The sequence below is a fragment of the Aspergillus tanneri genome, assembly GCF_003426965.1.
Source record: "Aspergillus tanneri strain NIH1004 chromosome Unknown AapTan_3_pilon_pilon_pilon, whole genome shotgun sequence".
Classification (NCBI taxonomy): domain Eukaryota; kingdom Fungi; phylum Ascomycota; class Eurotiomycetes; order Eurotiales; family Aspergillaceae; genus Aspergillus; species Aspergillus tanneri.
In genome coordinates this window covers 917,431-944,750 of record NW_022984630.1, presented here as the reverse complement: position 1 = coordinate 944,750, position 27,320 = coordinate 917,431, and the positions used below count along the sequence as shown (strand labels likewise).

Genomic DNA, 27,320 nt, shown 5'->3' with positions numbered 1-27,320 from the left:
TTCGATTCCTTAAGTCTTGACCGCTTCTATGTGTTTACACATGGCATTGAAAAACTGGACTGTTTGCGTTCAGGACCCCACTGGTTTAGCTAGGGCTACCGAGGATAAATGATTAATTGTCTAATGAATACGATGCGAAGTACGGAAGACGAAACAGAGAAAGCGGATAGAATAATATCCGCAGTGATTTGTCGAGATTTTCCATTCTTTTCAATTCCCTTTTTTCTCTTTTTTTTTTTTTTTTTTTTTTTTTTTTTGGAGGGGCAATAACCCCTCGACATCAAAAATATCAATTTCACTTATTGGCTTGTGCGTAGCTTTCGCTAAACCACAATCAAACCTAAGCACATCTCGAGATGTTTAATTTGCTTAATTCAACTGTTTGTTGCATAGTATGCAAGTCCGTACGATGAACTCTCCAGCTAAAGGTGTTTCTGACAATTACCTTAGTTGCTTGTCTTTGAATCTCAGATTCGTCGTATGAATATATCGAGTCATTCAATGAAACCCGGAGTCTGGGTCGAACCACGGAAACTACCCGTTCCATAAGACCAGTAATCTTTTGGCTTTGGGGTTTTGTTGCTCGTTCCATGGTTCATTCCCGCTGTCAGAGGCATGGAGTTCAATCTATAGATTCGTCGGCCTTCTTCTCGGTAGGTACTGAGTATTTGAAATAGACCATTCGTAACCTTTTTTTTCTTGGGCTTTGATAGTGGACTGTTCTAAGGTCAACTCCAGGATTCAAAACTTGTACATGTTGGATTATTTATTGACCGCAACACGGGTATATGGATATATATTCCCACTAGCATCGTGCACCAAAGTCCTGAAGCCATTTCCGATACTTAAATACCGACTGTATTATTATCCCTACGCTCTTAAACATTGTGATAATATGGATGTCGCATTTAAATAGATATCTCGAGAATGGTAGTTTTAAGAAAAATAAAAAAAATCTGATGACCGAAGACTATTAAGATGGACGGCTAGAGTGATTGGGAAAATTAGTAAATACAAGCCACAGAAGTAGTCAGTCCATGTCTACAAAATCATGTTAAATTCATCTACTGAATTGATCAAAGTGGCATATCCTTCATGTCTCAATCACAAGTCCTAGTACATTGTGCCTGGATACATAGCTCTCCCGTATATCTTCTGGCTATCCCGCCTGCCCTACTGGATCAACCAATCCCCTTACCCATGCATCTGTCTCTCTTACTCAGAGCGCTACGGATTCCGTACAAAGAATGGAGTATTACTCACGTATCGTAACAATTAAATCAAGACAAACAATTAGAAGGAACAAGTAAATACTCCTAGTTATCCAGAGTTCCTACAAAGGAAGTAACATCAACCAGCCGGATTGCCCGAATCGCGAGGCATCCTCAAACCGCGGATGTACTTGCATACGACCCCCACATCATCTCCATAGCGCACGATGAATTGATTGGGTCTACTCGCCGCAGAAACCTTCTCGAAGGAAATCGGGACCGATTTTGCGACATCCGCGCAATCTTGAATCCACCATCATTTACCAGAGACACTAACTTAGTCCAGTGGGGAAAAAAAGGGGCCCTAGTGAGGTATGCCGTGAAGGTGGAAAAGGGGGAGGGGCAAAGGACTTCCGGAGTAAGGTTCTGGGCTTTCAGATATGGAATTGAAAACTTCCGGGGGCATTCGTAAGTTCGTACTACCCACCGACTAAGAAGGAAGAAGGAAAGGAGGATCGGGGATCATCATCCTGGGGCCACCAGGGTCCGAGGGGCTGGTCCAATTGCTTGCCTGCCTTTTTTGTTACGGAGTAGTACAGTGGAAAATGCGTCCATGTCGAGTAGAATGGATACTTCGAATTGAAGACTGGGTTATGACCTGACTGCTTGTACTCCGTAGATGCCGCGAGTATCTACACAGTACTCCATGCTCGATGTACTAGTGATTGAGACGATCTCTTGCTGTCCGGTCTCACCTAGCTTTTATCGACCGGGTCTTTGAAACCAGGCCACAGCTATAATTATTGCCCTTTGAGCAACCACTTTAGCATCAGTTCTTTGCTGTTCTTACCTTTTAAACACTCATGAGCGGTGATAGACTTGCAGGATAGCTAATGATGATAAACATGCAAAGCAGAATAAATGCACGCATATCTGTGAGGGGTTATCCCATCTCCCCTTACAGATGCCCCTCAGCACGGCCTAGTTGCCAATTATCATCAATATTCAAACCGAATAGGGTACGTAAGGAGTGATATTGCGGTGTTTCCTCTGTCCCTGCGTTTGAGTTCAATGGGGATATCGATCTTTTTAACAAGCGTTTGGGCTATCTCTTAGCTTACTCTGTAGAATATGTGATGGTATCGGACTTGACTTGAATTGCTGGGATTCTATACCTGTGGCCCTTTGTGTATAGGGGCTGTAAAGCAGCACTGAAATACTATTGATGCGGATATACAGCGTCTAGAGCAAGTGTGAAAGTAAAGGGCAATGGTGTAATGCATGCCTTGAGGCAACTATAGTACTCATTCCATCTATAATATTAAAGACCTTCATGGAGTATGCCAAAGCAAGACCAGGTGAGAACTTTTCATGTTTCTTGGATATACCTACCGGGCTGGTAGATGATGCACTCAGAAGACGTATGAACAAAATATAAAGATATGAATCTAAGTTCATTGTCATTATCGCTGTCTTATATTTCAATAAGATATAGAAAAATAATCTCTGCGATCATCATGTACTGGTAGTACAATTGATCTAGGGAGCTAATTAAACAATAAGATAACACACTAAGAAACCTATCTTTATATCCATCGCCTATACAAGGTACAAAAATAAAATCACCGCCTGGACCATCTGTAACGTCGGAAATGCTATAAAAATAAAACCCTCGATATTTCTACCAGAACATAATATGTCGAATTGCATTTATTTGAGAATCTATGTAATATCAAATGATTATTCCTCATGGCTATGCATGATATTGGGATAGTATATCTGGTTTCTTAAAACACTCTGCTTCATGGTTGACTATATTATATCTTTTTCTCTTTACATGCGCTTGCATAACGAGGGATATAATCTAAACTCTAAGTTCCTCATAATATAGCATGAATGACTCGCGGAGAGAAACGCAGTACAGCATGTGCGAATATCACAAGTACAAGTTAAAAGGTACAGGGTCCCAAGAAAGATGAATTGAGCCTGTACGACTACAGTCGTACATCTATATAGTTACGAGAGTATGGTCTTTAGGTTCACAGTCAGGCGTTTGATGAGCCACAATGATGGGGTGATATGGAAATAGCATATGGACAAAGCTTTAAAATCGTGCACGATTCCATTTTGGAAAACCAGCATATTCAAGTAGTGTTTGCTTATAACTAATTAAACACAAGCCTATCGAAGACATTTCGTTGATATAGACCTGCAAATAATACTTCAGGGGGATTCCTCATAAAATCTTGCTATTCTTCTCCCTCTAAAGTAAATAGTCCCAACCCAAAATGCCGTGGTGCATACAGTCTAGGGCACTCAAGGTCATAGCGTTGAAGAAGGGTTTGTTAACATATTTAGACACATATATTCGATCTATATGATAATAAGAAATATGTATGGCCTCTTAGGAGGTCGGATTTAGTTGAGTACATACCATATTGCTTGGTGCGTGAAGCTCCTGTTATACTAGGTGAAGAGTGTAGGTTAGCATTATAGAAGGTCATAAATAGCCTCTAAGTATATGACATAACTTTTAGAACTCGTTAGGGTTCACTAGAGCCACTGGCCAAACAAAAACATGCCTTATAATCGCCTATACGCTTTTACGCTTGAGCTGTTTTATTATCTTCTAAATGATGTTGGTTTTCTAGCTCTGCAGGCCAGAATGATTGCCTTCATTAGTAGCACTTGCAGGCAAGTAGGGAAATGCTGTTGATACTCTATATGTAACAGACTCCACCGTGACACTGGGGCTGGACCCCAGGTAGGTACCTGGGTAGCTGGTATCCAACAACTGCTAAGTCCGGAGTATATGAAAGTCGCAATGGTCATAGCAGCAAAGATCGAGGTGAACATCAGCAGTTGGTACGGAGTACTCGTACCGTCGCTAGGTAATCTGCATGCAAGTAATACTCTTCTGTTGTGAGCATGAAGAACATGGACTAACATAGGATATGGATGATGGAGCATAGCCCGTGACCCACATTCTGATTATGTCTTGTTGGGAAGGAATTCTCAAACGAAACGGTTGTTTCATCGGGTTTTACTGGAATGGCATGGTAGTGAATATGAGTAAGCGAACAGAAAGTGGTGGAATGGGATATTTGGGGGTAATATTCATATAAGGTGGTATTGGAGTAGGATTAGGAATTCTGGTGGGATATATGCACGAGTGTACGAAGCACACACATGCAGTAATTTAAAACTAAGTATGAAGTAATGTAGATAACTCTCATCCCTTGTGCTTCTGTTATTTGTTTATTTAAGCGCATTGTGTAGAATAAATTGGGTTGGCGGAAATACTGTTATCTAGATAGATCAAACTCCGTACACCTGATAGATAACCACAGATATAGCTCTCCTGCAGCGTAGTGTGAATTCCATTATGGTGGGATGTGATGAACAATCATCTATCAAATAACTTGGACCTTTGATCGCAAGGATTCAACCCTAACAGGGGTCCTGTAAACCCGTCAACGATGTTCAGTATCCCACATCGTTGATTGGCAGGCTATCTGTCATGTGCTCGTACGGCCGCAATCGGAAGGCAACCCAATGCAAAAAGCCCAGGACAATTGGTCAACGTCCTAGATTTAGGATGGGTCAAACAAAGTTAACCAAGACGTGCTATATATGAAAAGCTGTGCCTTTGTTGATAACATCAACCACCAGGTCGCGCGACCGAGGATGTGGGGCTGGTGAGTGGGGTGCGGTGGGAGACCGTCGGTGCTGTCTGTGTTGGATGCTCTATATTCATTCATGCCTCAACTAGCTGATGTATGAGAAATCGAAATGGTGAAAATCCCTCTGGCTACTCCGTACATTCAATACACTTATGCAGTGACTCATAGGACTCGGGATAAAGGGTCATAATTCCAGCAGCAACATAGAAATAATCATTGGTGCCTGGGTCCCGATTCGCCGTAATATTTTCCCTCTTAACATGATGACGACTGTATACCGATTTACCTAGAGTGGGGTTTCTCCTATTGGCGAGGGAAGAGGAAGTCGACATGCATAGAGCTGCTATAATGGCGAGTGAAAAGCTGCAAATAGAACCTATCGGCTGTGTCAATGTCTTGTTAGATGGTGGATATGTAAGCACCGTAGCTGGTTAAATAGTTAGCTGTCCTTCAGCATCTTACAATTTCCTAGTTGAAGCTGTATTGATAGTTTCTCACGAGACAGAATACTCCATATATTGACCAACGCCATGCAGTTATATAGGACATAAAATTCAAAATGGTCCCAAGACAATCAAACATTTGGTTCAGACGCAGGGTTGCCTGGTACCGGCTCGGCGAAGTACTGCATACTGATCTGCTCTGTGTTCTGCATGATCCCTGGTTCCTGTAATAACTTTGGCGACAATATCACTTCTACATCTGAGCACGCACCAAGAATGGGGCTTTCCCGGAGTTTTGTCGAACCCCAGGATGCCCCTTCAAAGTCACGACAAGCGATCTCTAAGTATCATTCGACTCGTCTACTGATTTTTCGGGACACGGTGCCAGAAGAGTAGCGATATTTCCAGACAATGGAAAGACGAATGAAGCTCGTTTTAGCGAGATCAAGACTTTTGCGGGACCCGTTTCTCCGTCGTGTTTTATCCTGCAGCGCGTGCAGTCTTGTGTCCAGTTGCTATTTAAATCCTTGGGGATACAGACTGCTGTTGACCTCCATTTCACCGTCTAATATGCCACTAAGCGGGTGTACTGTCTGGGTGATCTGGGTGACCTGGGCTGCTGAGACAATTCCCGATAATGCACCTTTCGATGTGTGAAAAAGTAGGACCCAGAGAATACTGACGTCAGATCCACAGCCGCTCCTTTTGTTAGTGGTGCTTGGGATTCGAGCAATCTCGACTGTATTATGCAGCTTGGCGTTGGGGAGTGAGGAAGCTTTAACAGTCTCGGCCTGTCTATATGTCAAGATAAAAAAGGATAGAATGCAGTGGATCCGGCGGATGGATTTGTTTGACCCTGCTGCCTGTTTACATCCAACCAAAAAAAGCCCTCATTATTATCTATTACTCTAGGACTAGCGCGTACGTTGGAGCCTCCGGGGAACTTTGGTACCCGGTATATAGTATTTCTGCCGCGCGACTGACCTGTCGTGGCTTTGCTGGTCTAGAGGTAGGTAATTTATATCTTTACCTCGTACGGTCGATACGGACGTGGAGGAACGTGACAGGTGTTTGCGACCCACGAGAGAGGAAATAATAATAATAATAGCAGGTAATAAGGTAGTAGGACCTCTAGCCCTGTAGTACTAAGTAATGGTCACCAGATGAATTGTTGGTTAGATTAGCTAAGCATTTTCTTTTTTAAAAAGAAGCAAAAATGGAAACTATGGAAAAAAGAAATATATCTGCAAAAGAAGGTAAAAAGTAGGCAGTGGCAAGAAAAAAAAGTAAAAATAGCCTACCAGCAAGAGGGGCGCAAATTCCTCAAGACTGTCAGCTCTCATTAGGTCTTACTAGTAGGTAAGTATTAAGTGGCATCTGGGTAAGTTGGTTGTAATAAGTGGCACTGTATCTTCCATAGGCGACTCTAGCACAAGTGGTAGACTCTAAGCTAAGAATAATAAGCCTGTGAATCATACCTTTGGTTGGTATTGTGTCTTCTTATTCTGTCACATAGATACTGGACTTGCGGAGTGGGTATTGGCCCCGTTGTAATTGTTGCGCCTCTCCGCGTTAAAACGCCTCCACGGCTGTATTGGCGCGGTACGAATGATACTTGGAGGCATGTACTCTGTACATGTACGTAAGGAAACCCAAGTAATGGTCACCTCCACCGTCCAAAGATTCAGTCCAGTCCAGTCTGCCCACCACCAAATTCAAACTCCCTAAAACTCCCTAAAACCTCCCTGATCTGCTCTTTGGTCCTCTTTCTCTCTTTCCGTTTTCCTTACCTTTCTTCCCCAGACTCGCTCCATTATTCCTTTACTTTTGTCTCGTGTATGTACCCACTGATTGATATCCCCCGACCGGAGTGTGCTCTATCTATAGCTATACTACTGTTTGTTCTTGCCACCCACACTGACCGACCCGTGCACTACCACCTTTCCGCCCGCAGCTGAATCTGCAACCCACCGGCCTCCCCCTCTCTTTCGTACCGGCTTGTCCGTCTCAGTCATGAGCAACGCCTTTCGTTAAGCTCGTCCAGCCATTCGCCGCGGGGAGGACGTAGCGAGCTGAATCTTCTACATTATTATTATTATTTTTTTTATCCCATTACTATTACAATTCTTCGAGCTTACTTTCGCTTATTCTCCTCTTCTTCGGTATTTCTCTAGCACGCAAATTCCCGTGATAACTCCCCCGATGTACGAGACGCGGGTGCCAGAGCCATTAGCCGTCGATAGCAGATCTGCATTGGCAACCAAATCCCAGACTTTTGCGACGGCCTTTGAGTACACTGAGGAGCAGGTGTCTACGCCCACGACTACTCCCCCGAGTCGCAGTCGTGGAAGTAGCATATCCTTCCAGAAAAAAGAAGTCGTCGACCAGTCGCCCAAGCGACACCTATCCCCCATGAAGCTGGCCTGTGATGGGCGTTACACGCCTAGTCCCGAACCTCCTCCCGCGCTGTTCGTGCGAGCCATGTATGATTACGATGCGGACGACCATACTAGTCTTAGTTTTCGGAGGGGCGACATCATCCAAGTCCTTAATCAGCTTGAAACAGGCTGGTGGGATGGGGTTATCAACAATAACGTTCGGGGCTGGTTCCCTAGCAACTACTGTGTCGTCATTACGGACCCCAGTGAGCTGGAGGAGATGGATCAAATTACGCCCAGCCCTGAGGATGGGGATATCAGCGCGGACTCGGGGCTAGGAGAAGAATATGAGGAGGACCACGAGGGTGATGAGGTTGACTCGTCTGGCAATCCGCGGGATTCCCAGCCCGTCCTGCCTATCGAGGGTACAGGACCTCCCAAGGAACAAGAAGAGGCCGCTTTTTGGATCCCGCAAGCGACCCCCGATGGCCGCCTGTTCTATTTTAATACCCTTACCGGGTACAGTACCATGGAGCTGCCGTTTGAGAACCCGTCTGCGAATGAATCCGGCCCTTACGACCGCAATAATTTCTTTGTGCCCGACCAGACTCGCCCGCCGCCGGAAATGATGGCCCGTGGTTTTGAACGGGACGAGGATGACTACGATGGTTCGGCATCGGAAGCGGAGGGCGAGTCGTTGATGCTTGCATCTCATGATTCTATGTCTCGGAGACGGCGGTCTTTCATCGATGGGGTCTCCCCCGCAACCTCTATGGACTCATTGCACCCACCGTCTGCCACTAAGTCTGTTAGCGACGGGATCGCCTCGTATCAATCTAACCGAAATCTACAAAAGCCTTATGGATCGGCCTCCACTGCTGCCAGCAGCAGCGCCTCCCTCGCTGAGAACTTCCATAGGCCGTCGGTCTCTTCAGTAGCTCCGTCGCAATTTGTCGACGACGGAGCCTCGGCTCCTTTAACCTGGCCCATGCTCATCGACAATATGCGCAACGCTATTGAACTCTATCGCCAAACACTATTGAACGGTGATCGCTCGGAATACGTGAGGAGAGCTGAAGATATCTCTGATCATTTGCGCATGCTCCTGGCCGCGGGCTCTGATACTACAGACAATCATTCTGGAAACCCGTCGATCATTTCTACCAACAAGGCATTGTACCCCCATTTTAGGGATATGATGTCTAAATTTTCTAAATTGGTACTATCCTCGCACATCGCTGCGGCTGATTGGCCAGGCCCAGATTCCGTTAATAAGTGTCTGCAAGAGGCCGATGGCGTCATGCATGGGGTGTATGGATACGTTGACGTTGCAAGACAGCAACGTGGTGAGTCAATCCCCCGCGTCATTCCAGGCTTTGTCATGGGCAGCTATGCGGGCGGCTGCTGGCAGAACAATGGCGTTTCCCTGAATGATTCTGGACCTACATCGTTCTTGGACCAGGATCCGAGCGATTCTCGAGCTGAGCCGTCTGTCCCTCTGGATGCGGCCCTTCTGGACCATGTCGATATTTTGCGGAGATCTTTCGTTGGGAGCATTCGGCGGCTAGAGGAGCGATTGACACTCAACCAGAAGAAGATTGTCACGGTGGCCGAGCATCGTGCGATCGGCGATGCCGTTTCCACTGCTGCTATTAGGGTCGTTGAACAGTTCCGGCCTTGGGTTTCTGCTGTTGAGTCCATCAATTTGGCGCCCCTTGGGACCAGCTTTCAGAATCCTCAATTGGTTGATTTTAGTCTACAAAAGCAGAGAGTCTACGATGCAATTGCCGATTTTGTCCTCGGCTGTCAGGCAGTTTCGGCACCGTTGGGCGATGAATGGGCTGAGTTGCGTGGTGATTCACTTGATGACCGTTTGAACGCTGTGCGGGGTGTTGCCAGGCAACTCGAGAATTACGTTTCTCAGATTGGGTTCTCTCTTTCACTTCTTCTGGAACAGGTTCCTGAACCAAACTCGGTGCTACGTAGCGAAAGTCGCCTGGGTGGAGATAACGAGATCTTCGATGGTGTGCATAGCCGCGCAGAATCCCAGCCCACGATGGCCACTGAGTCGATTGGAATTCCGTCATCACACTCTGTCGACAAGGCCTCCGAAAAAGTACGACGCAACATGGACAAGGCTCAAAGATTTTTCGGACAAGCTCCCCCTGCTGCGATTACTCGGGAGCCACCCATTAGGGAACCAGTTCGGGAGCCCGAAGAAACGCCATGGTTCTTGAAGATGACGCATGAGGGCGAAGTGTTTTACGACACCAAGAACGATGTACCCACTTTGAAGTGCGGAACTCTTGCTGGACTGGTGGAGCACTTGACACGCCATGATAAGCTCGATGCTTCTTTCAATAACACTTTTCTCCTTACATACCGCTCCTTTACCACTGCGTCTGAATTGTTTGAGATGCTCACTCAGCGCTTCAATATCCAACCCCCATTTGGCCTGACACCAGATGAAATGCAGATGTGGATTGACAGGAAGCAAAAGCCCATTCGATTCCGCGTAGTCAATATCCTAAAGAGTTGGTTCGAAAATTTCTGGATGGAACCCAATGACGAAGCACACATGCAGCTCCTTGAACGCGTCCATGCTTTCACCAGAGACTCCATCGCCACCACGAAGACCCCCGGTTCGCCCCAACTGCTTGCAGTTATTGAACAGCGCCTGCGTGGCCAAGATACCACCGTTAAGCGACTTGTCCCAACACAAGCAGTTGCTATGCCAACGCCCATCACACCGAAGAATATGAAAAAGCTGAAGTTTCTGGATATCGATGCGACGGAGTTCGCCCGTCAGCTTACGATCATAGAATCGCGTCTTTATTCTAAGATTCGACCCATCGAGTGTCTGAACAAGACATGGCAGAAGAAGGTTGGCCCCGATGAAGCGGAGCCTGCCGCCAATGTGAAAGCCCTGATCCTCCACTCAAATCAACTGACGAACTGGGTTGCGGAGATGATCCTCAATCAATCTGACGTTAAGAAACGTGTGGTAGTTATCAAGCACTTTGTCAATGTGGCCGACGTATGAAATTCCTACCACCTACAAGCTGGAAAGCTGCTAATTATGCCTGTAGAAATGCCGTGCTCTCAACAATTATTCTACGCTGACGTCTATTATTTCTGCTCTGGGTACCGCACCCATCCACCGGCTTGGTCGGACGTGGGCGCAAGCTAGCGGACGTACATCCACGATCCTGGAGCAGATGCGCCGACTTATGGCGAGTACAAAGAACTTTGGCGAGTATCGTGAAACTCTTCATCTTGCAAATCCGCCTTGCATTCCATTCTTTGGTATGAAGCTATGATCGGACCCTTGCTGCAAATTATATTTTTTTTTAATATTTTTTTTTTTTCTTTTTGGTGGGGTGGTGTCACTAATCGCTATCCCAGGCGTTTACTTGACGGACTTGACGTTCATTGAAGACGGTATTCCATCCCTTACGCCATCTGAATTGATCAACTTCAATAAACGAGCCAAAACCGCCGAGGTGATCAGAGATATTCAGCAGTACCAAAATGTCCCCTATCTGCTCCAGCCTGTTCATGAATTGCAAGAATACATCCTCAGTAACTTACAGGCGGCGGGCGACGTACATGACATGTACGACCGGAGCTTAGAGGTGGAGCCTAGAGAACGCGAGGATGAGAAAATTGCGAGGTATGCAGAAGGCAGTAGAGACGACACCTTCTCTTTCGAAACCCTTTTTCTGTCATTACGTTAATTTCTTTTTTAATGAGCCCCTTACGATTTAATATTTCTGCCCTTTTTTCTTCACATGCACCCTTCCAACACCCTCTTCCCCCCCTTACATGGGATACCCAATTTTCGAGAGACGTTGATTTTGATCTTCATATGAAATTTTGGAATGATCGACTAACTGGTTTCATTTTTGTTTTTGCGTAGACTGCTGTCTGAATCGGGCTTCTTGTAGATTGCCTGAACCAGTGCTTCCCCGTCTGGGGCTCCGACATGATCCCTGCCTGTGTGTTGCGGTCACTACGACGATGGCGCCGGACTGAACGCCACCTCATTTACACGGCAAACCGACGGCGTTGGCGTCCCAATCTATGAGCGGCCTATCAGCGATGCTGGCGAGGGACGATCTCGATCCTCAACACGAACGGCCGACCTTTTTTTTTTTTTTTTTGCTAACTAACCAGTTCTCAAGGACTTTTTCACGCGAGAACACGACCCTGGACTGACTAAGGACACGACGTGGCTGCTCCATAGCTGCCTGTGGCTATCTCTTGGTTCTGGGATTGACCACTTTCGTTACGTGTTGTCTGGGATGTTTTTTGTGCCTGCGATGACTAGGCCAATTTTCTCTGGCTCGAGGTATAATGAGAGCCCCTTGGATGACAATGAATGGTCAGACGTTGCTTTGACCCGCTGCTAATAAAAACCACGCGTCCGAGCGCTCAATAAGGCATGTTAGCGTGCCACGCGGCACATGGAAAGTGGAACTGAAGTCCATCCGATGTGACCCTATGCCACCCCAGTCCATACGATACCCTGGCATTTCCTTCCGATTTCTTTTCTCAACATGCGACTATCCCTGGATCCTCGTCACTCCCTCGATACCACTTCCTTCTCTTTTAGCCGACATACTCCGCATGACCCTCGTCATCTCCTTTGTTCGCAATCTACCTCGACGGTCTCCATTTCCTTGGATCTTCCTGTCTATCTTGCTATATACCTGCACATGTTCCTGTTCACTTCGATGGTATATTAGCTTAGCCTTTTTCTCTTTTTTCTGTACAAAATATGTTGCTGGGGCTTCTATGAGATTGTCATCTCGCTCATGAATGGATAATGATATGTCACGATAAAGGATTCGCCAGCATTGGATGTGTGATCTTCGTTCTTCCCGTTTCGTTTGTTTCTCTGTATCTATTACTTGTGCTACAAGAAGTATATATCCTTAAGTACTGTTCAATGTTACATCTACAGGAATATGTCTTTCAAACTGATTTGTCTCTAAACGCGATTCTGTAGATCTGTGCTCATCAGGCTTTAAATTATCCCCTCTATATATCTGTCGCTATGAATTTATTCTTCATTTCGACGGGAACAAATGCAGGAGAAATATTTAAAAAGGTAATGGTAAGGGGTATCTGGATAGCGTGCTTACGAACTCGGCCACGCTTGGTCTTGAAGGCACATAGCGCAGGGAAAGGAAGAATTCGCTGAGAAAATCACCGGAGGGAACTGTGGTTTTATGCTTTGGAGATGAAAGATTGAAAAAGGGGGTGTAGTTAAACATAGCTAACTCACCCTGGTGGCAGGGTGGGATATAACCGCTGATCAACCACGCGGGGGGAGGGCACACTACGGCGACACGGGGTGATTATTGGATGTCATTGGACAAATGATGGTACCTATCATGCTGGCCACCAATAATGGTATAAAATGGTAGTCAGGAACAGGAACGGCACTAAACTAAGTACCATGTATTAGAGTTGTACGCAGAAAGGAAGACAGTATTGACCCGTAACGCCAATGATACCCCACGTTAAGAGGGCATAACCGTCATGCATGTATATTGATCGAAATAGAAGTCAGTCATGTTTCTGTTTTGCCCTTCTCTCCGATTCCCTGGAAGAGCTTCATCTTGATCTCCGCAGCCAGTAGGCCTTTCACTTCCTCGGAAACGATCCGCTGTCCATCCCGGACCACCTTATCCAGCTGTTGATCCTTCATGGTGCTGGGAGCGCCACCCCGCGAACCATTGCTCTCGATGCCTCGCGCAGCCCTTCGGACTTTCTGACTAAGGTCCATCATCTGCTTGCTGCCATAGTCACGGGTCGTAAATAGGGGGCTTTGGCTGAGGGTGGCGACCCAGTATTTGTTCCAGAGGAGGGACAAGATCTCCGTATCGAGGGCGCTCTTGAAATGAGACACCTCGAGAGAATAGTAATGAGACGCGTGTGCGCCAAAATCCTCGGCCTTGTTGAGAGGGACCGTCTGATACTCATCATCCTCTTGTTCCTCCTTGGGTGGGGTATAATCCTTAGGATATGTCCTGAATGCACCGATATCGACCTTCCCAGCTGAAATGGTGCGCTCTGGATCAATGACCACGGCAACGAACGGCCCGCCGAGTTGCTGCATATCCTGCGTCGTCACATCAATTCCAGATAGCCAGCATCCATATCCCGGATGACTGTGGTACCATCCAACCGCGTTTTCCATCCTCCCCGCATCCCGACATGCTTGGAGATACGATACCATGTACTCGTTGGCTTCGTCCTGGGCGTTCACTCGGGTCTCGGTTCCTTCGACCGGAAGTCGGAAGGCGTCTGTCACTACGAACGTGTTTGGGAGAATATAGCCCTGCATGAGCCCCATAACCTCGTAGGAGCCTCCCGAGCGAGCATGCATAACCATCTTCAATAGAGCAACGGCGGAGATCCGTATTGACTTGAAATAATGCGGGTCTCTCGCCCATGGTCGCTCGGCATTGAGTGTCTTGTGTGTTTCCTCATCGTACTGATATAGCGCGTCTCGTTGAGGGTCGATGAGACTGACGGCGTTTTCCAGCTCTGAAACAGTAAATCACTTGCGTCAGTCATGTCTCGTGGTGATGATGTTAGGACGAAGGGAACGAACCCCACGACCGCTGCGCAGTCTGCATTGTGATGGGTGTGTCTGCGTGTGCAGCAGGAGTGACCACAAGCCAGTGATACTAATGATAGAGTTGTATCCCGAGGGTCAAGCTTAATAGATAAGATGTGAATCAACGAGAGCTGCTGCGAGGTTCATTCATCGTGAGCCACCAAAAACGCCGGCAGGCGTGGAGAAGGCGGTGGGCGGGAGAGCGGCAGGTTGGGCGGTGGAGGCTGAGTCATCTGTTGCCTGAGTAACCGGGCACCATCAACAGAAGCCACGATGAATCTCGATTGTGGCTGCATCTCAACAGGCTCAAGATTGTTGTTTCCCCTCCTTCCTATCCCTCTTCGCTCCCCATTGCGGCTCCTTCCCACTCGCCCTTGCATATATCCGCATTGGTTGCTCTGTATAAATTCTGCGGGTCTTCCCCTTTATTCTCGCAGATGACATTTGCCTTCGGATCAGCTGTTTGCTGTTGATTGCAGATTCGCGTTGCAACAATCTGCCTGTTGCGGGTTCTGCAGCTGCCACCTTCAAGCCGCAAAGCCGCCATCTGTTGCATGACGACAAACTTGCCGTTCAGTTAAAGTCAATTACAACAAGGCTTTGTTCCTCCCTGTCGTGGGGGTTGGATGCTCAATGGCCGTCGATACAAGTTATTTGACCACGCAGGTCAACAATATTGTTACTCAGCTTCATGGTATCTTTGATGAGATTGGAGTCCCGAACCATGAGAGAGATACTAGAGAAGCCGAGGTGGGTTCTCCTGAGTGTCACAGTTGATGTTTTCTAAGAGTACCAAGGCTAAAATATGACTTGCAGCTTTTCAGTGCTCTGTCTGAAACATTAAATAACCACCTTAAGATGGTAGATGAGTAAGACTCGCGACCAACTTCCAACATACTGGGCCGTTTCCAAAGTACTAACTGTCTTCTTAGTGAAAAGAATGAAATGACTGAGGAGGCGCAGCGGCTCGTTACTGCGATCCAGCAGATGGAACGGTCCTTGGTGGATGAGAAAGCAAATGGACAGTATAATCTAAATCATGATGATTTGCGCATTACTTTCCCCCTTAATCGCTGCCTCAACTTCCTCAGGGAGAAGCATAACGCTCTCCGGAAATTACACCAGGAGCGTTTTGAGCAGGTCAAGAGTATGCTTTACTTTCCAGCACTGTGTGTACAGGAATTTATTGTTAACCTTTAGCAGAACTTGTTGAAGCGCTTGAATCATACTCTTCTCATCTTGAACCATCTTTTCTGTCCATCGAACTTCCCCCAACGGCACCAGGGTCGTCGATCGCACCCAGTTTTGATCTGTCCCCATCATACGTTACGGCCCTTGATAATGAGTTTACGCGAGTTTACGAAGAATACCACCGACGCCTTGAATATGTTCAAACAACATGTGAAGATATTATCAAACTCTGGGCCGAACTCGGAACGCCCCAGGTGCAAACAGATTCCAATATCGTGAAGTATTATCGCGAGTCTGCCGAGCAACTAGGACTTCACGAATCCGATCTGGCAAACATGATGGGGAAGCGTGAAAAGCTTCTCGAAGAAAAGCGCGGCCGTGAGCGCAAGTTGAAAGAGCTTAGACATGCAGTGGAGAATCTGTGGGAGCGATTCGGAGTCGAGGAAGGTGACCGGAAGGCATTTCTCGCAGCAAATCGTGGCTGTGGACTACGAACGATAAATGAGTTTGAAGAAGAATTGGCTCGTCTCAATGAGCTTAAGCGACAGAACCTACACCTTTTCGTTGAGGACGCAAGGTGCCGTCTGCAAGAGCTTTGGGATAGCCTTTATTATTCGGAAGAAGAAATGCTCGACTTTACCCCTGCCTTTTCTGATGTTTACAGTGACGCATTGCTGGAGGCACACGAAGCAGAAATATCACGGCTGGAGACCCTCAAGGAGCAGCGTGCTCCTACTTTGCAGCTTATCGAAAGGCATCGCAGCTTGCTGTCGGAGCAGAAAGCTTTGGCTGTTTCAAGCCAGGATGCGTCCCGTCTCATGGCACGTGGCAACAAGGGAGAAAAACGTGACCCAGGAAAGCTTTTGAGAGAGGAGAAGATGAGAAAGAGAATTGCTAAAGAGTTGCCTAAAGTGGAGGCCGATCTGAGAAAAGAGCTGGAGAGATGGGAGGATGAATATGGTCGACCGTTCCTCGTTCATGGGGAGAGATATCTGGACGAACTCGCTCCGGCTGTTATGAAACCTCCGCCACGCTCGAAGACACCGTCAGCACCACCCAGCAGTGTGAGGGGAGGTAGTGTTAGGTCCCAGCCGCCTTCTCGCCCTGCCAGTGTGATGAGAGGTCCTCCACCTCCTCGCTCCGCTACTAAAACACCCACTGGAGCTGGTTCAACCAAATATAACACCATTGGACCATCCAGAGCCGGTGCCAAATCCCCATCTAAGATCCCTGCTCGCGTACCTCTGGGCAACATGCCTCATGGGAGCAACTCGCCTGATCGCCGTGGAACTCCCGGCGCTTACGCTTCTAATACAATAAACGGCAAGATGCCCACAACTCGAGCCCCACCCCCTAGAATGCGAGCGTTGACAGGAGGCGAGTCGCGAGACGAGAGATCAAGCTATCTGTTTGAACCCCCGCGTTGTGTCAGCGCTCTCTCCAATACGTTCGTGCGTCCTGTGAGCCCGGAGGATGTTTACGATGATCGAAACCAGCGCTCCTTTATGAGCTCATCCATCTTCTCTCAGAGATCTGCAGGACAGTCATCTCAGTCATCGGCTTCCTCAGTGTCCCTGAGTTCGTCCACCCAGGGCTTCCCACGGCCAAATCCTTATCTACAACACGCTCCTCCTCCCCCGGCGCCCAGGCAAGTGTCGAATTCATCTACTGTCCATACTACCAACTCCGGGTCGGAGAACTGGGAGACATTTGATGATGGGTCAGGCTCCGAGGCAGATGTTAGCGACGTCTATTATGCGAAACTTCGGGGTGCTCCTGGTAAGCGCTTGGCGCCGGAGGAACAGTCGACTATCTCCCTGGCGGGGAAGAAGGCTAAAGGCATCCGAAGCGTTAGTCCAGATGAGCCAGCAGATCATCGGAGTGGCCGTATGGTCCGAGGCAGTGACGCCGAGTGGACCGATGACATGGAGGCCTACTAACTCTGCGTACTGATTTGAAATCGGTGATCTTTCGTTTCGTTTTCTTTATTATTTGTATGCTTGGACCTTCAGGCGCTTGCGGGAGGACGTGATTGCGAGACCTCTCGGTATTAACGACTCTACGACTGACCTTGGGAATGTATAATTCGACCTCCACCTCAGGTCAGACCTTTGCAGATGACGGCTGAGATTTCCTGGTAATTTCCCAGACATAAGCGACTTGAATGATGGTGCTGAGCCAGCCGCCTTTAATTTCTCTGTCCAAAATTTGGGATTATACCCTGTTTGTTATTGTTTTTCTGGTTCTGGTGCTCTGCTTATCGATGCTTCATTCCCGCCTCCAATTTCTAGCAGAGTGGGATGAAGCGTGAGATGCCTTTCTTGTGTCACTTCCCTACTGTTGAAAGAAGAGGCCGGGTGACTTGTATTATGTTTTGTGTATACGATTGAATAATTGGCATTGGTTTTCGTACAATGGGGAGGTTGATGGACCGTTTCCCGCTGTTGCTTTACTTTACGTTTCTTTTTATTTTTTAATTTTTGTCTTGGAATTTTCCGATCTGATTCTTTTCCAGGCTTATTATGCTTTGTTCTTCGTTTCGTCTCCTTTGTTATGACGCAGCCCATTTGGCTGAAGTGTTGTACACGTTCATAGCACACTTTTCTTCTTCTTTTCTCGTCTGTTTTGATAATCAGCGACAGCGCAATTGTTTCTTTGGTCAACTAGGAATGGATTCTTCAAAAGCTACTGTGAAGCTCCCTGGACACTTCGTATTGTCTCTACGTTAAACGTACTGTCTATGGTAGTGATACTGTTGCAAGAAATTGGCTTTTACTAGATATACTATACAGATGGATGGATAGATAACCGGTCCGAGACTTGACCCGCCCAAACAACTTGATTTCACGACCCTGGAGCCAGCGAGCCCATCCAGGATCTATCTTGCTCAGCGCCAGAGTCTGATTGCGTCGTCGACTTCGCTTGTACTCTGGGTCTCGAAGCAGACTTATCATCCATGACCAATTGTCTCACCTCCTGTAATCGTTGCAGCGTCTCCGCACGACCTAAGATGGTCATGGTCTCGGGGATACCCGGGCCGGGCGCAGAGGCAGACAAGGCCCATCGGAGATAATGGTAGAGTTCCTTCTTGAATGCCTTGTCGGCGGCGACGCGGGCTTTACGTACGTCTTCTTCGTTTTCTTCTTTCTCAAGAAGTCCTAGAGGATGGGGTTGCTGGTGGAGAAGGGCAGATGCGCCGTCGTAGGAGGAGATGTTGAATCGGTGGGTTTCGATGGTCCAGTGGGAGTCGGGGACAAGGCTGAGCGCTGCGGCGGCGGTGTGTAGGGCCGAGATGGGGATGGTTGGGGAAGACTGCTTCCCCTCGGAGGATGGTGGTTTGGTTGTGGAGGATGTGGGCGTATATGGGGGTCTGGAGAGGGCGGTGGTGAAGAAGGTGGAGTTGCGGTGGACGAATTCCTCGGCGTTGGTGAAGGATTTGGCGTCGGCGTGCAGAAGAGGACGAACGTACTCGGATACAGAGCGGGATTTGAGTATGGGATCACTGGGAGGGTTGTTAGTTTGGAGAATTGGAAGTACAAGATGGGGCTGGATCGGGAGTGGAGCTTATGTACAGTTGGGCTATAGGATAGGTACTTTCGACGACCTGGGAGACTCTCGAGACCGTTTCTTCGAATTCGGGGGCGTTGGTGGCCGCGAATCGTTGGGCGTGTGCCTTTTGTAGGAACCAGAGTTTCTCGAAGGCAACGACGGTGTTGCCGCGGGTGATTTTGAGGTTGAACTGGGCGGGGCGTTAGGGTCAGTGATGATGATGATGATGATGGATGGATGGATGGATGGAAAGGTACGTACGATTTGTTCCAATTCTTCCAGACTGAAAATATCCGACTTTTGCGTGTGAGACCAGCCCAATAGAGCGGCGAAGTTCACCAGCGTTGCAGCGAAGATGTCCTGTTTGTCCTTGAAGTACGTCAGGTCGATATCGGCATTGCGTTTGCTGAGCTTCTGACCGGACTTGTCGACGAGGAGAGGCACATGGCCGAAAACAGGCGGAGTCCATTGAAAGGCGTTATACAGAGCGACATGCAGCGGCGTCGAGGGCATCCATTCCTGTCCAACTGCGTGAGTGGCTTTGCTGCATGAGGTTCTGGTTCCTCCAGACTCACCGTGCCTCGAATAACATGTGTGATGTTCATGTAATGGTCGTCGACCACATTGGCAAGATGATAGGTGGGGTGTCCATCTGACTTGAGCAAGATGGGATCATCGTACACCCGCTCGATCAGATCCAGTTTGTTGGGCGAACGATTCTGTCCGGTCTTGCCATAGACCAGATCGTGGAACATGGGGTATCTTTCCACCTTCAGCCTGACCACATGGGCCTCTCCCTTGGCGGCGCGATCTTCGGATTCGTCGGCGGAGATGTCTGTGCATTTCCTATCGTAGCCCAGAGGCAGTCCGGCTTGACTGCGATGTCGTGCGAAGGCGTCCAGGCGGTCCGCAGAACAGAAGCATCGGTACGCGTGGCCGTTTCGGACGAGATCGTGCGTATGGGTGCGGTAGATGGCGGTTCGCTCGGACTGCGCAGCGTCTTAGCACTTCGATTCTCATGTCTTGTCAAGCCATCGACTGCCTCTCACCTGTCTATAGGGACCATAGGGACCTCCGACTGTTGGGCCTGCATCGAACAGGAAGGGCATCATGTTAGCATGTCGCACTCAGTCCGGGATGTCATCGCGCCCTGCTCACCTTCATCCCACTGCAATCCGGCCCATTGCAGGTCTTCGTAGAGCCTCTGTTCGGCGTCCGGAATCGTACGTTTCTGCCATTTTTGTAATTCGGTCAGCAAGAGTCTCGTACACCTTAGAATGGTCCACCAAACCTGATCCGTATCCTCGATTCGGAGTAGAAATTGCCCACCGGTTCGTTTCGCCAGGAGATAATTAAACAAGGCCGTGCGCAGAGACCCCAGGTGGAGGTATCCAGTAGGTGAGGGAGCAAATCTAGTCCTGGCGGGCGTGTCGGGGAGATGAGACTTTTTGCTACCGCGGAGAGTCGACACAGTCCGGGACGAGACGACGGGGAATGATCTGGTACTGCATCGCGTGCAAATCCACGGACGACGGGCCCAAATCCCAGGATGTCGCATGTCGAATTATTAAAGGGCAGAGACTGCGAGTTGGCGAGGGACAGCGAAGAAGGAAAAGAAGTCGATCGGCGGCTCTGCCGCGATTCGGCGCCAAAAAGGCGGACTGAGTTTTCCCCGACTCTTACTGTCGTCGTTCTTTCTCCATCTTTTCTTGGAATTTTTGTTTGTTATTTTTTTTTCTCTTCTTCACTTTTGATTAAGCAGATTTTGTTTCTGCAATCGGGAAGAGAACAACCATCACAGTTCTCAGTATGCTTGTCCACCTCCCAGACGCAGAACGCAGCTAATGCCCGATGATCTAGTGTCGAAAGTCGAAGTCGACCTCTATGGTACTTGTTCCCTGTCTGCTTTCTTATGTGATTCCGTCGTCTTATTTATAATCGATACCAGCGACTGACATTATTCTGTGATGACAGAGGTCCTAGAAATACCCCGAGACGCATCCAAAGAAGAGATCCGAAAGGCATATCGCAAGGTACGACACCCCAAATCTCGTGAAAGACTCGCTGACGGTGGAATTCCACTCGCCTAATAGTCTGCGCTTGCCAGCCATCCTGATAAAGTCCCTGAGGGCGAACGAGAAGCTGCCGAGGTCAAGTTCAAGGCCGTCCAAGAAGCTTACGATATCCTCTACGATGATGACAAACGTCATCTGTACGACACACATGGCATGGGCGCCTTCAACGGCTCCGGAGAACCTGGTATGGGCGCCGCCCCGGATCTAGATGACCTTTTGGCGCAGATGTTCGGCGGCATGGGAGGCATGGGAGGCATGGGAGGTATGGGAGGTATGGGCGGAATGCCAGGGATGCCAGGAGGCAGTAGATCACGAAAGAGTCCCAACGAAGAACAGAAGTACAACGTGCGTTTGGAGGATCTCTACAAAGGGAAGACGGTCAAGTTTGCTAGCACCAAGAATGTCATCTGCAGTCTGTGCAATGGCAAAGGTGGCAAGGAAAAGGCAAAGGCCAAAAAGTGCTCGACTTGCGACGGAGAAGGTATGGATGGATTGACCCCCCTCCCCAAAATAACGCCGTATGCATTGCTCATGGTTCATTCCCATAGGTATGCGGCAGATCTTAACTCAGAGGGGTCAGTTTCTGACGCCTTCCTGGGTGGCCTGTTCCACGTGCAACGGACAAGGACAGTTTTTCAGCCCCAAGGACAAGTGCAAGAAGTGTAAGGGAGCGAAGACCACGGAAGCCAAGAAGATGCTGGAGATCTACATCCCCCCAGGAGCGAGGGAGGGGGATAGGATCGTGCTTGAGGGCGAAGCAGACCAAGTGCCCGACAAGGAGCCTGGAGATATCGTGTTTCACATCGTGGAGGAGGAACACGCGACTTTCCGCAGGGCCGGCGCCGACCTGACCGCCACCATCGACGTTACCTTAGCTGAATCGCTGACGGGGTTCTCACGCGTCGTCATCCAGCACCTGGACGGGCGCGGAATCGAGCTTCAACACCCGCAGAAACCCGGACAGGTTCTCTCACCGGGACAGTTGCTGAAGATCACCGGGGAGGGGATGCCGATCAAGCGCAGCGATGCCCGTGGGGATCTCTACCTGGAAGTGAATGTTAAGTTCCCGGAGGAGACGTGGACCCCCAGTCCGTCGGTGCTGGAACGACTCAAGGAGGTGCTACCCCCACCAGATCCGCCCATCGCAGCTGACACGGTGGACGTGGTCGCGTACGATCGCAAGGGCAACCTGGATGATTTCGGGGCTAACGATCCCCAGGGAGGTAGTGCCTGGGAGGATGACGAGGAGGAGGGAGAGACGGCGCAGTGCGCGACGCAGTGATGGATGGGATGATAGACCTTTTTTGCTTGATACCATTTGGAGCTGTTTCTGTAGAATTGGATCGATTGAGTCTGCATTTGGGGGGCGTCATACTTTTAGATGGCGGTGGAGCCTGCGTGGGGAGCGAGTGGGATATTTTCCTCCGCTCCTGTCGATAGCGTGGGGTCTCCATCGTTTTATGATGTATATTATTATTTCTTCCTTTCTTTTTAGACTATTTAATGGATCGATCACTGTGTCGGAAATGTTCCGTTGCGAGGATTCTACTTGGGAGTCATTCCATCGCGTCGGGAATTCTACCCGTTGCCACACACGCTCTCTCTCTCTTCCCTCCATCTCCATTTCTATCCTTTCTCTCGATCTTATCCTTCGATGAATCGTCATGCCGTGCCAATCCCAGGAATCATGTCAGGGTTGTGCCTGCGACAGTCCTTCCCCTGTGAATATCGAAGACTGTGAAGCCGAACTGCAGGCGCTTCGGAAACGCACCGCAGAGCTCGAGACGACCTTGAAGAGCGCCCAAGATGGCTCGTCGAGGACCTGCAGGCCCCGAAAGAAACTGCGATCGACCCACTGGTTCAACTGCGAAAGCGATCCCGGAATGACGGCTCTGTATATCGAACGGTATCTCAACTACGGTCTCACCCGGGAGGAGCTGATGGCCGGCAAGCCGATCATTGGCATCGCGCAGTCCGGATCGGACCTCTCCCCCTGCAATCGCCATCACTTGGAACTAGTGAAACGAGTACGAGAAGGGATCCGTATGGCTGGGGGCATTGCCTTGGAGTTTCCCACCCATCCCATCCAGGAGAGTAGTCGACGGCCGACCGCCTGCATCGATCGGAATCTGTCGTATCTAGGTCTGGTCGAGATCCTGCACGGTTATCCCTTGGATGGTGTGGTGCTGCTGACGGGCTGCGATAAAACCACCCCGGCGGCTCTGATGGCTGCTGCTACGGTGGTACGTCCTCCCTACTTCTATCCCTTCCTTTCTCTCTCGCTCGGCACACTGACGTTGATAGAACATCCCTGCGATCTGTCTCAACGTGGGCCCTATGCTTAATGGATATGTGAAGAACGAGCGGGCTGGATCCGGCATGGTGGTCTGGAAGGGTCGAGAGATGTATGCCGCCGGGGAGATCACTCGAGAGGAGTTTATTGACTATGTGTCGAGAGGGTATGTCCGGACAACTTGTCACCCTCGGCCTCCTTGTCTGACTACTTTCAAGCGCCCCGTCCGTGGGACATTGCAACACGATGGGAACCGCTTCGACGATGAACGCTTTGGCCGAGGCGCTGGGAATGGCTCTCCCTGGATCGGCTGCAATTCCCGCCCCGTACCGCGAACGCGGACAATGCGCCTACGAGACGGGGAGACAGATCGTCGAGATGGTACACGTCGATCGCAAACCCAGCGATATTATGACGCGCGCAGCCTTCGAGAACGTCATCGCGACGAATACTGCCATCGGCGGAAGCACCAACGCCCCGATCCACATCAACGCCATCGCCAAGCACATGGGGGTGGAGATGTCGCTGGATGATTGGGACCGGCTGGGATTCCACATTCCCCTGCTCCTCAACATGCAACCGGCCGGCGAGCTGCTGGGCGAGGAATACTACCGCGCCGGGGGTCTTCCTGCGATCATGGCGGAGTTGCTGAGCGCCGGGAAATTAAACCAAGATGCGATGACCTGCAACGGCCGCACGGTGGCTGAAAATGTGCGAGGAAAACACTCCTGGGACCGTCGCACGATTCGCGCATACGGGAAGCCTCTCCTGGAAAATGCCGGGTTCCTGCACCTGCAGGGAACGCTCTTCCAGTCGGCCATCATGAAGACCTGCGTGATCTCGCCACAATTCCGCGCCAAGTTTCTGGAGGACCCGGACGATCCGAACGCATTCGAAGGCACGGTGGTTGTCTTCGATGGTCCCGAGGATTATCATCGTCGACTCGACGACCCGACCACCCCCATCAGCGACAGCAGTATCTTGGTCATGCGCGGCGCCGGTCCGCTGGGCTATCCCGGCGCTGCAGAGGTGGTCAACATGCACCCGCCGGGCCGACTGCTGCGTCAGGGGATCAAGTCACTGCCGTGTATCGGCGATGGACGACAGTCAGGCACGTCAGGATCGCCGTCGATTCTCAACGCCAGCCCGGAAGCAGCGGCTGGAGGCAACCTGGCGGTTTTGCGAGACGGGGACAGGCTCCGGGTTGATCTCACCCGACGACGTGTCGATATCCTGGTGTCTGCAGGGGAGCTCGAGGCGAGACGAGCCGCACTGGACGCTCGAGGTGGTTACGAGGTGCCGGGAAGTCAGACGCCCTGGCAAGATCTGTTCCGCAGGGAGACTACGCAGCTGAGCGAGGGAATGGTGCTGCGAGAGGCTGTGAAATATCAACGGTTGGCGCAGAAGTACGAGGAACCAAGGCATAATCATTGATGCCTAGATGTTGATTATGTACATATTATTCTGAGTATATATTGATAGACATGAAATTTTAATTACATGATTGATATTCGTTGCCAGTCTCCTCTCATGTGGCTCAGGTCTCTCGATTCAATTTATCCCACGTATCAGATTCCTCCTGACTTCTTCAATCATTCAAAGGTTTGGATTCATACTATGAAACTATAGTTTAGCTGTGCCACCTAAGTACCCACTCAAACCAGACTTGCGTCCCTTTTCACCAGGATAGTCCATAGTGGCAGTGCTATAGATGCAGATCAACCTCGTATTCCCAATTTTGCCCCGTTGGGCTACGCTTGTCAACCGAGTACGAGTAGCCCAAAAACAAGAATCGAGGCTCTGCTAGTGCTAGAGGTACCAGGTATAAATACAGATATCAATCTTCAAGATGGACTCTCATACAGCAAGCCAATTCAATTCAAGATGTTCTGGTCTCTTATCTTCTTAGCTGCGACGGCCGCCGCCGCAGCCATCGACACTCCATCATGTCGCTGCACACCATCCCAACCATGCTGGCCCTCCGATCAGAAATGGCAAACGCTGAACGAGTCCGTCTCAGGCCATCTGATCACAGTCCGACCAGTGGCATGGCCATGCCACGATCCGACGCTGGACCCGGAACGATGCCAAGCCCTGAGCGCCTTCAAAATCTACTCTTCCTGGCGACGAGAACAGCCAGGTGCCCTGCAGTATCCGAACTGGGAGGCGTTGCCATCCGCTAACCAAAGCTGTTACTTTGATACCGATCCCTCGGTGCCCTGCGGTCAGGGGAGAATCTCCGAGTACTCCGTAGTCGCGGAGACTGTCGAGGATATCCAGGCCGCTGTCAGATTTGCCAGAGATCATGGTCTTCGTCTGGTGGTTAAGAATACGGGTCACGATTTTCTAGGTCGTTCGGCTGCGCCGCATTCGTTGCAGATTGCTACCTACAAGATGAGAGGCATCTCGTTTTCTGAGAATTTCGTGCCCAAGGGTGCCCCCCGTCAGAATCAGGGGGTGGGATCAACGGTGACTATCCAAGCTGGCGCTGTGTTGAATGAGATCTACCAAGCCGTGCAGAAGAAGGGGAAAATGGCTGTGTTAGGGGGAGCTCATACCGTCGGTGCTGCAGGAGGGTATATTCAGGGAGGAGGACATTCGCCCATCGGGGCGTGGAAGGGCATGGCGTCCGATAATGCGGTGGAGTTTGAGGTGATCACCGCTGATGTAGGTCACTTATACCCCAAACGCTTTTATATGAATCATGACTGGAGTGAAGCTGATCAGAGCAGGGAGAGAGAGTCATCGCCAACCAATACCAACATCGCGACCTGTTTTGGGCCCTGCGTGGCGGCGGCGGAGGCACATTTGGCATCGTCACCAGAGTCACTCTGCGCACCTTTGACGAGAAGCCCGCAGTCGCTGTCAACATGACCGTGGCAATGCCGTGGAGTCCGAATTCCAGCTACTGGGACATCGTGGCGGAGTTCAGCTCGCAGGTCCCCCGTCTCAACGACGAGCTCTGCTCGGGGTACTTGTTCATGCTGCCCAAGGATGAGGCTAATGGACTCAATATCTCCGTGCTGCAGGGCACAATTGCCTGTCTGGATCAGTCAACTGCGAAGCCTGTCGACCAGCTGTTCGACTCGATTCTCGCTCCCATCCGCAGTCACCCCGGGGTCACCGTCTTGTACAACGCAACGGCCTACCCGACGACGTACGGGGCCCTGAACAGTCTGATCATGTTGGGTGCTGAATCCGATATCACCGGTGGCCCGGTCATTCTGGGTTCTCGTCTCATCTCTCGCGACTTTCTCCGGTCGTCGGACGGGAGCAAACAGTTCGCTCATACCCTGTCCCAGCTCCCGATGGATAATGGGGCCGCGATCCTGGCCCATCTGATTGCTGGAGGACAAGTCCAGAAGAATGCGCACATCGAGAGTGCTCTCAATCCTGTCTGGCGCAAGACCGGTCTGCATATTGTCTGGACGCGGTCCTGGACTCCCAGGGCCTCGGAGAAGGAGATCCACGCCGTGAAGCAGCAGGTCTCCAGGGAAGTTGAGGTCTTTCGGGCATTAGAGCCGGAGATGGGGGCATATCTCAACGAGGCATATCCTTATGAAGAAGACTTTCAACGGTCCTTCTGGGGGGAGAATTATGGGCGATTGTATGCCATCAAGCAGACGGTGGATCCTCGGGGATTGTTTATTGCGAGAAAGGGGGTGGGGAGTGAAGATTGGGATGAGGAGGGATTCTGTCGGGTTTGATTACAGTAATATCATTTTTGATTTTTTTTTTTTTTTTTTTTAGTATTTACTTTGTCTTAGAATCTTAGAGTTCAGACTGACGTTTTAAATTTTGGTCGTTGAAACGTGGTTCAGGCGGGCGGCATTTCTTTTTGGATTTCTCGAAGACTTCCAATAGTT

The 27,320-nt window shown here is 49.6% G+C and overlaps 7 protein-coding genes across 7 annotated transcripts; 5 read left to right on the top strand and 2 right to left on the bottom strand.

The window, feature by feature from the left end:
* Nucleotides 1-7,539: 7,539 nt before the first annotated feature.
* ATNIH1004_004101 (putative cell division control protein Cdc25) lies at nt 7,540-11,452 on the top strand (the record flags this gene model as incomplete). The annotated part of the gene is made up of 3 exons (XM_033568773.1): nt 7,540-10,752; nt 10,805-11,021; nt 11,121-11,452. 3 exons carry the CDS (start codon nt 7,540-7,542, stop codon nt 11,450-11,452), a joined length of 3,762 nt encoding a protein of 1,253 aa, XP_033427579.1.
* A 1,841-nt stretch (nt 11,453-13,293) lies between these two features.
* On the bottom strand, nt 13,294-14,365 carry RRI1 (Mov34/MPN/PAD-1 family protein; the record flags this gene model as incomplete). Its single annotated transcript, XM_033568772.1, has 2 exons — nt 13,294-14,273; nt 14,341-14,365. The coding sequence occupies 2 exons, from the start codon at nt 14,363-14,365 to the stop codon at nt 13,294-13,296; spliced, it is 1,005 nt and encodes a 334-aa protein (XP_033427578.1).
* A 614-nt stretch (nt 14,366-14,979) lies between these two features.
* Nucleotides 14,980-17,477, top strand: ATNIH1004_004099 (putative microtubule associated protein (Ase1); the record flags this gene model as incomplete). Its single annotated transcript, XM_033568771.1, has 4 exons — nt 14,980-15,096; nt 15,163-15,215; nt 15,279-15,493; nt 15,550-17,477. 4 exons carry the CDS (start codon nt 14,980-14,982, stop codon nt 17,475-17,477), a joined length of 2,313 nt encoding a protein of 770 aa, XP_033427577.1.
* Nucleotides 17,478-18,381: 904 nt separating this feature from the next.
* MSE1 (glutamate--tRNA ligase MSE1) lies at nt 18,382-20,644 on the bottom strand (the record flags this gene model as incomplete). The annotated part of the gene is made up of 7 exons (XM_033568770.1): nt 18,382-19,039; nt 19,110-19,276; nt 19,348-19,605; nt 19,662-20,075; nt 20,136-20,173; nt 20,245-20,317; nt 20,378-20,644. 7 exons carry the CDS (start codon nt 20,642-20,644, stop codon nt 18,382-18,384), a joined length of 1,875 nt encoding a protein of 624 aa, XP_033427576.1.
* A 286-nt stretch (nt 20,645-20,930) lies between these two features.
* Nucleotides 20,931-22,443, top strand: ATNIH1004_004097 (putative DnaJ domain protein (Mas5); the record flags this gene model as incomplete). The annotated part of the gene is made up of 4 exons (XM_033568769.1): nt 20,931-20,973; nt 21,061-21,119; nt 21,180-21,642; nt 21,710-22,443. The coding sequence occupies 4 exons, from the start codon at nt 20,931-20,933 to the stop codon at nt 22,441-22,443; spliced, it is 1,299 nt and encodes a 432-aa protein (XP_033427575.1).
* Nucleotides 22,444-22,825: 382 nt separating this feature from the next.
* Nucleotides 22,826-24,888, top strand: ATNIH1004_004096 (IlvD/Edd family dehydratase; the record flags this gene model as incomplete). Its single annotated transcript, XM_033568768.1, has 3 exons — nt 22,826-23,404; nt 23,466-23,620; nt 23,673-24,888. 3 exons carry the CDS (start codon nt 22,826-22,828, stop codon nt 24,886-24,888), a joined length of 1,950 nt encoding a protein of 649 aa, XP_033427574.1.
* Nucleotides 24,889-25,338: 450 nt separating this feature from the next.
* ATNIH1004_004095 (uncharacterized protein) lies at nt 25,339-27,161 on the top strand (the record flags this gene model as incomplete). Its single annotated transcript, XM_033568767.1, has 2 exons — nt 25,339-26,121; nt 26,187-27,161. 2 exons carry the CDS (start codon nt 25,339-25,341, stop codon nt 27,159-27,161), a joined length of 1,758 nt encoding a protein of 585 aa, XP_033427573.1.
* Between the last annotated feature and the right edge of the window lie 159 nt (nt 27,162-27,320).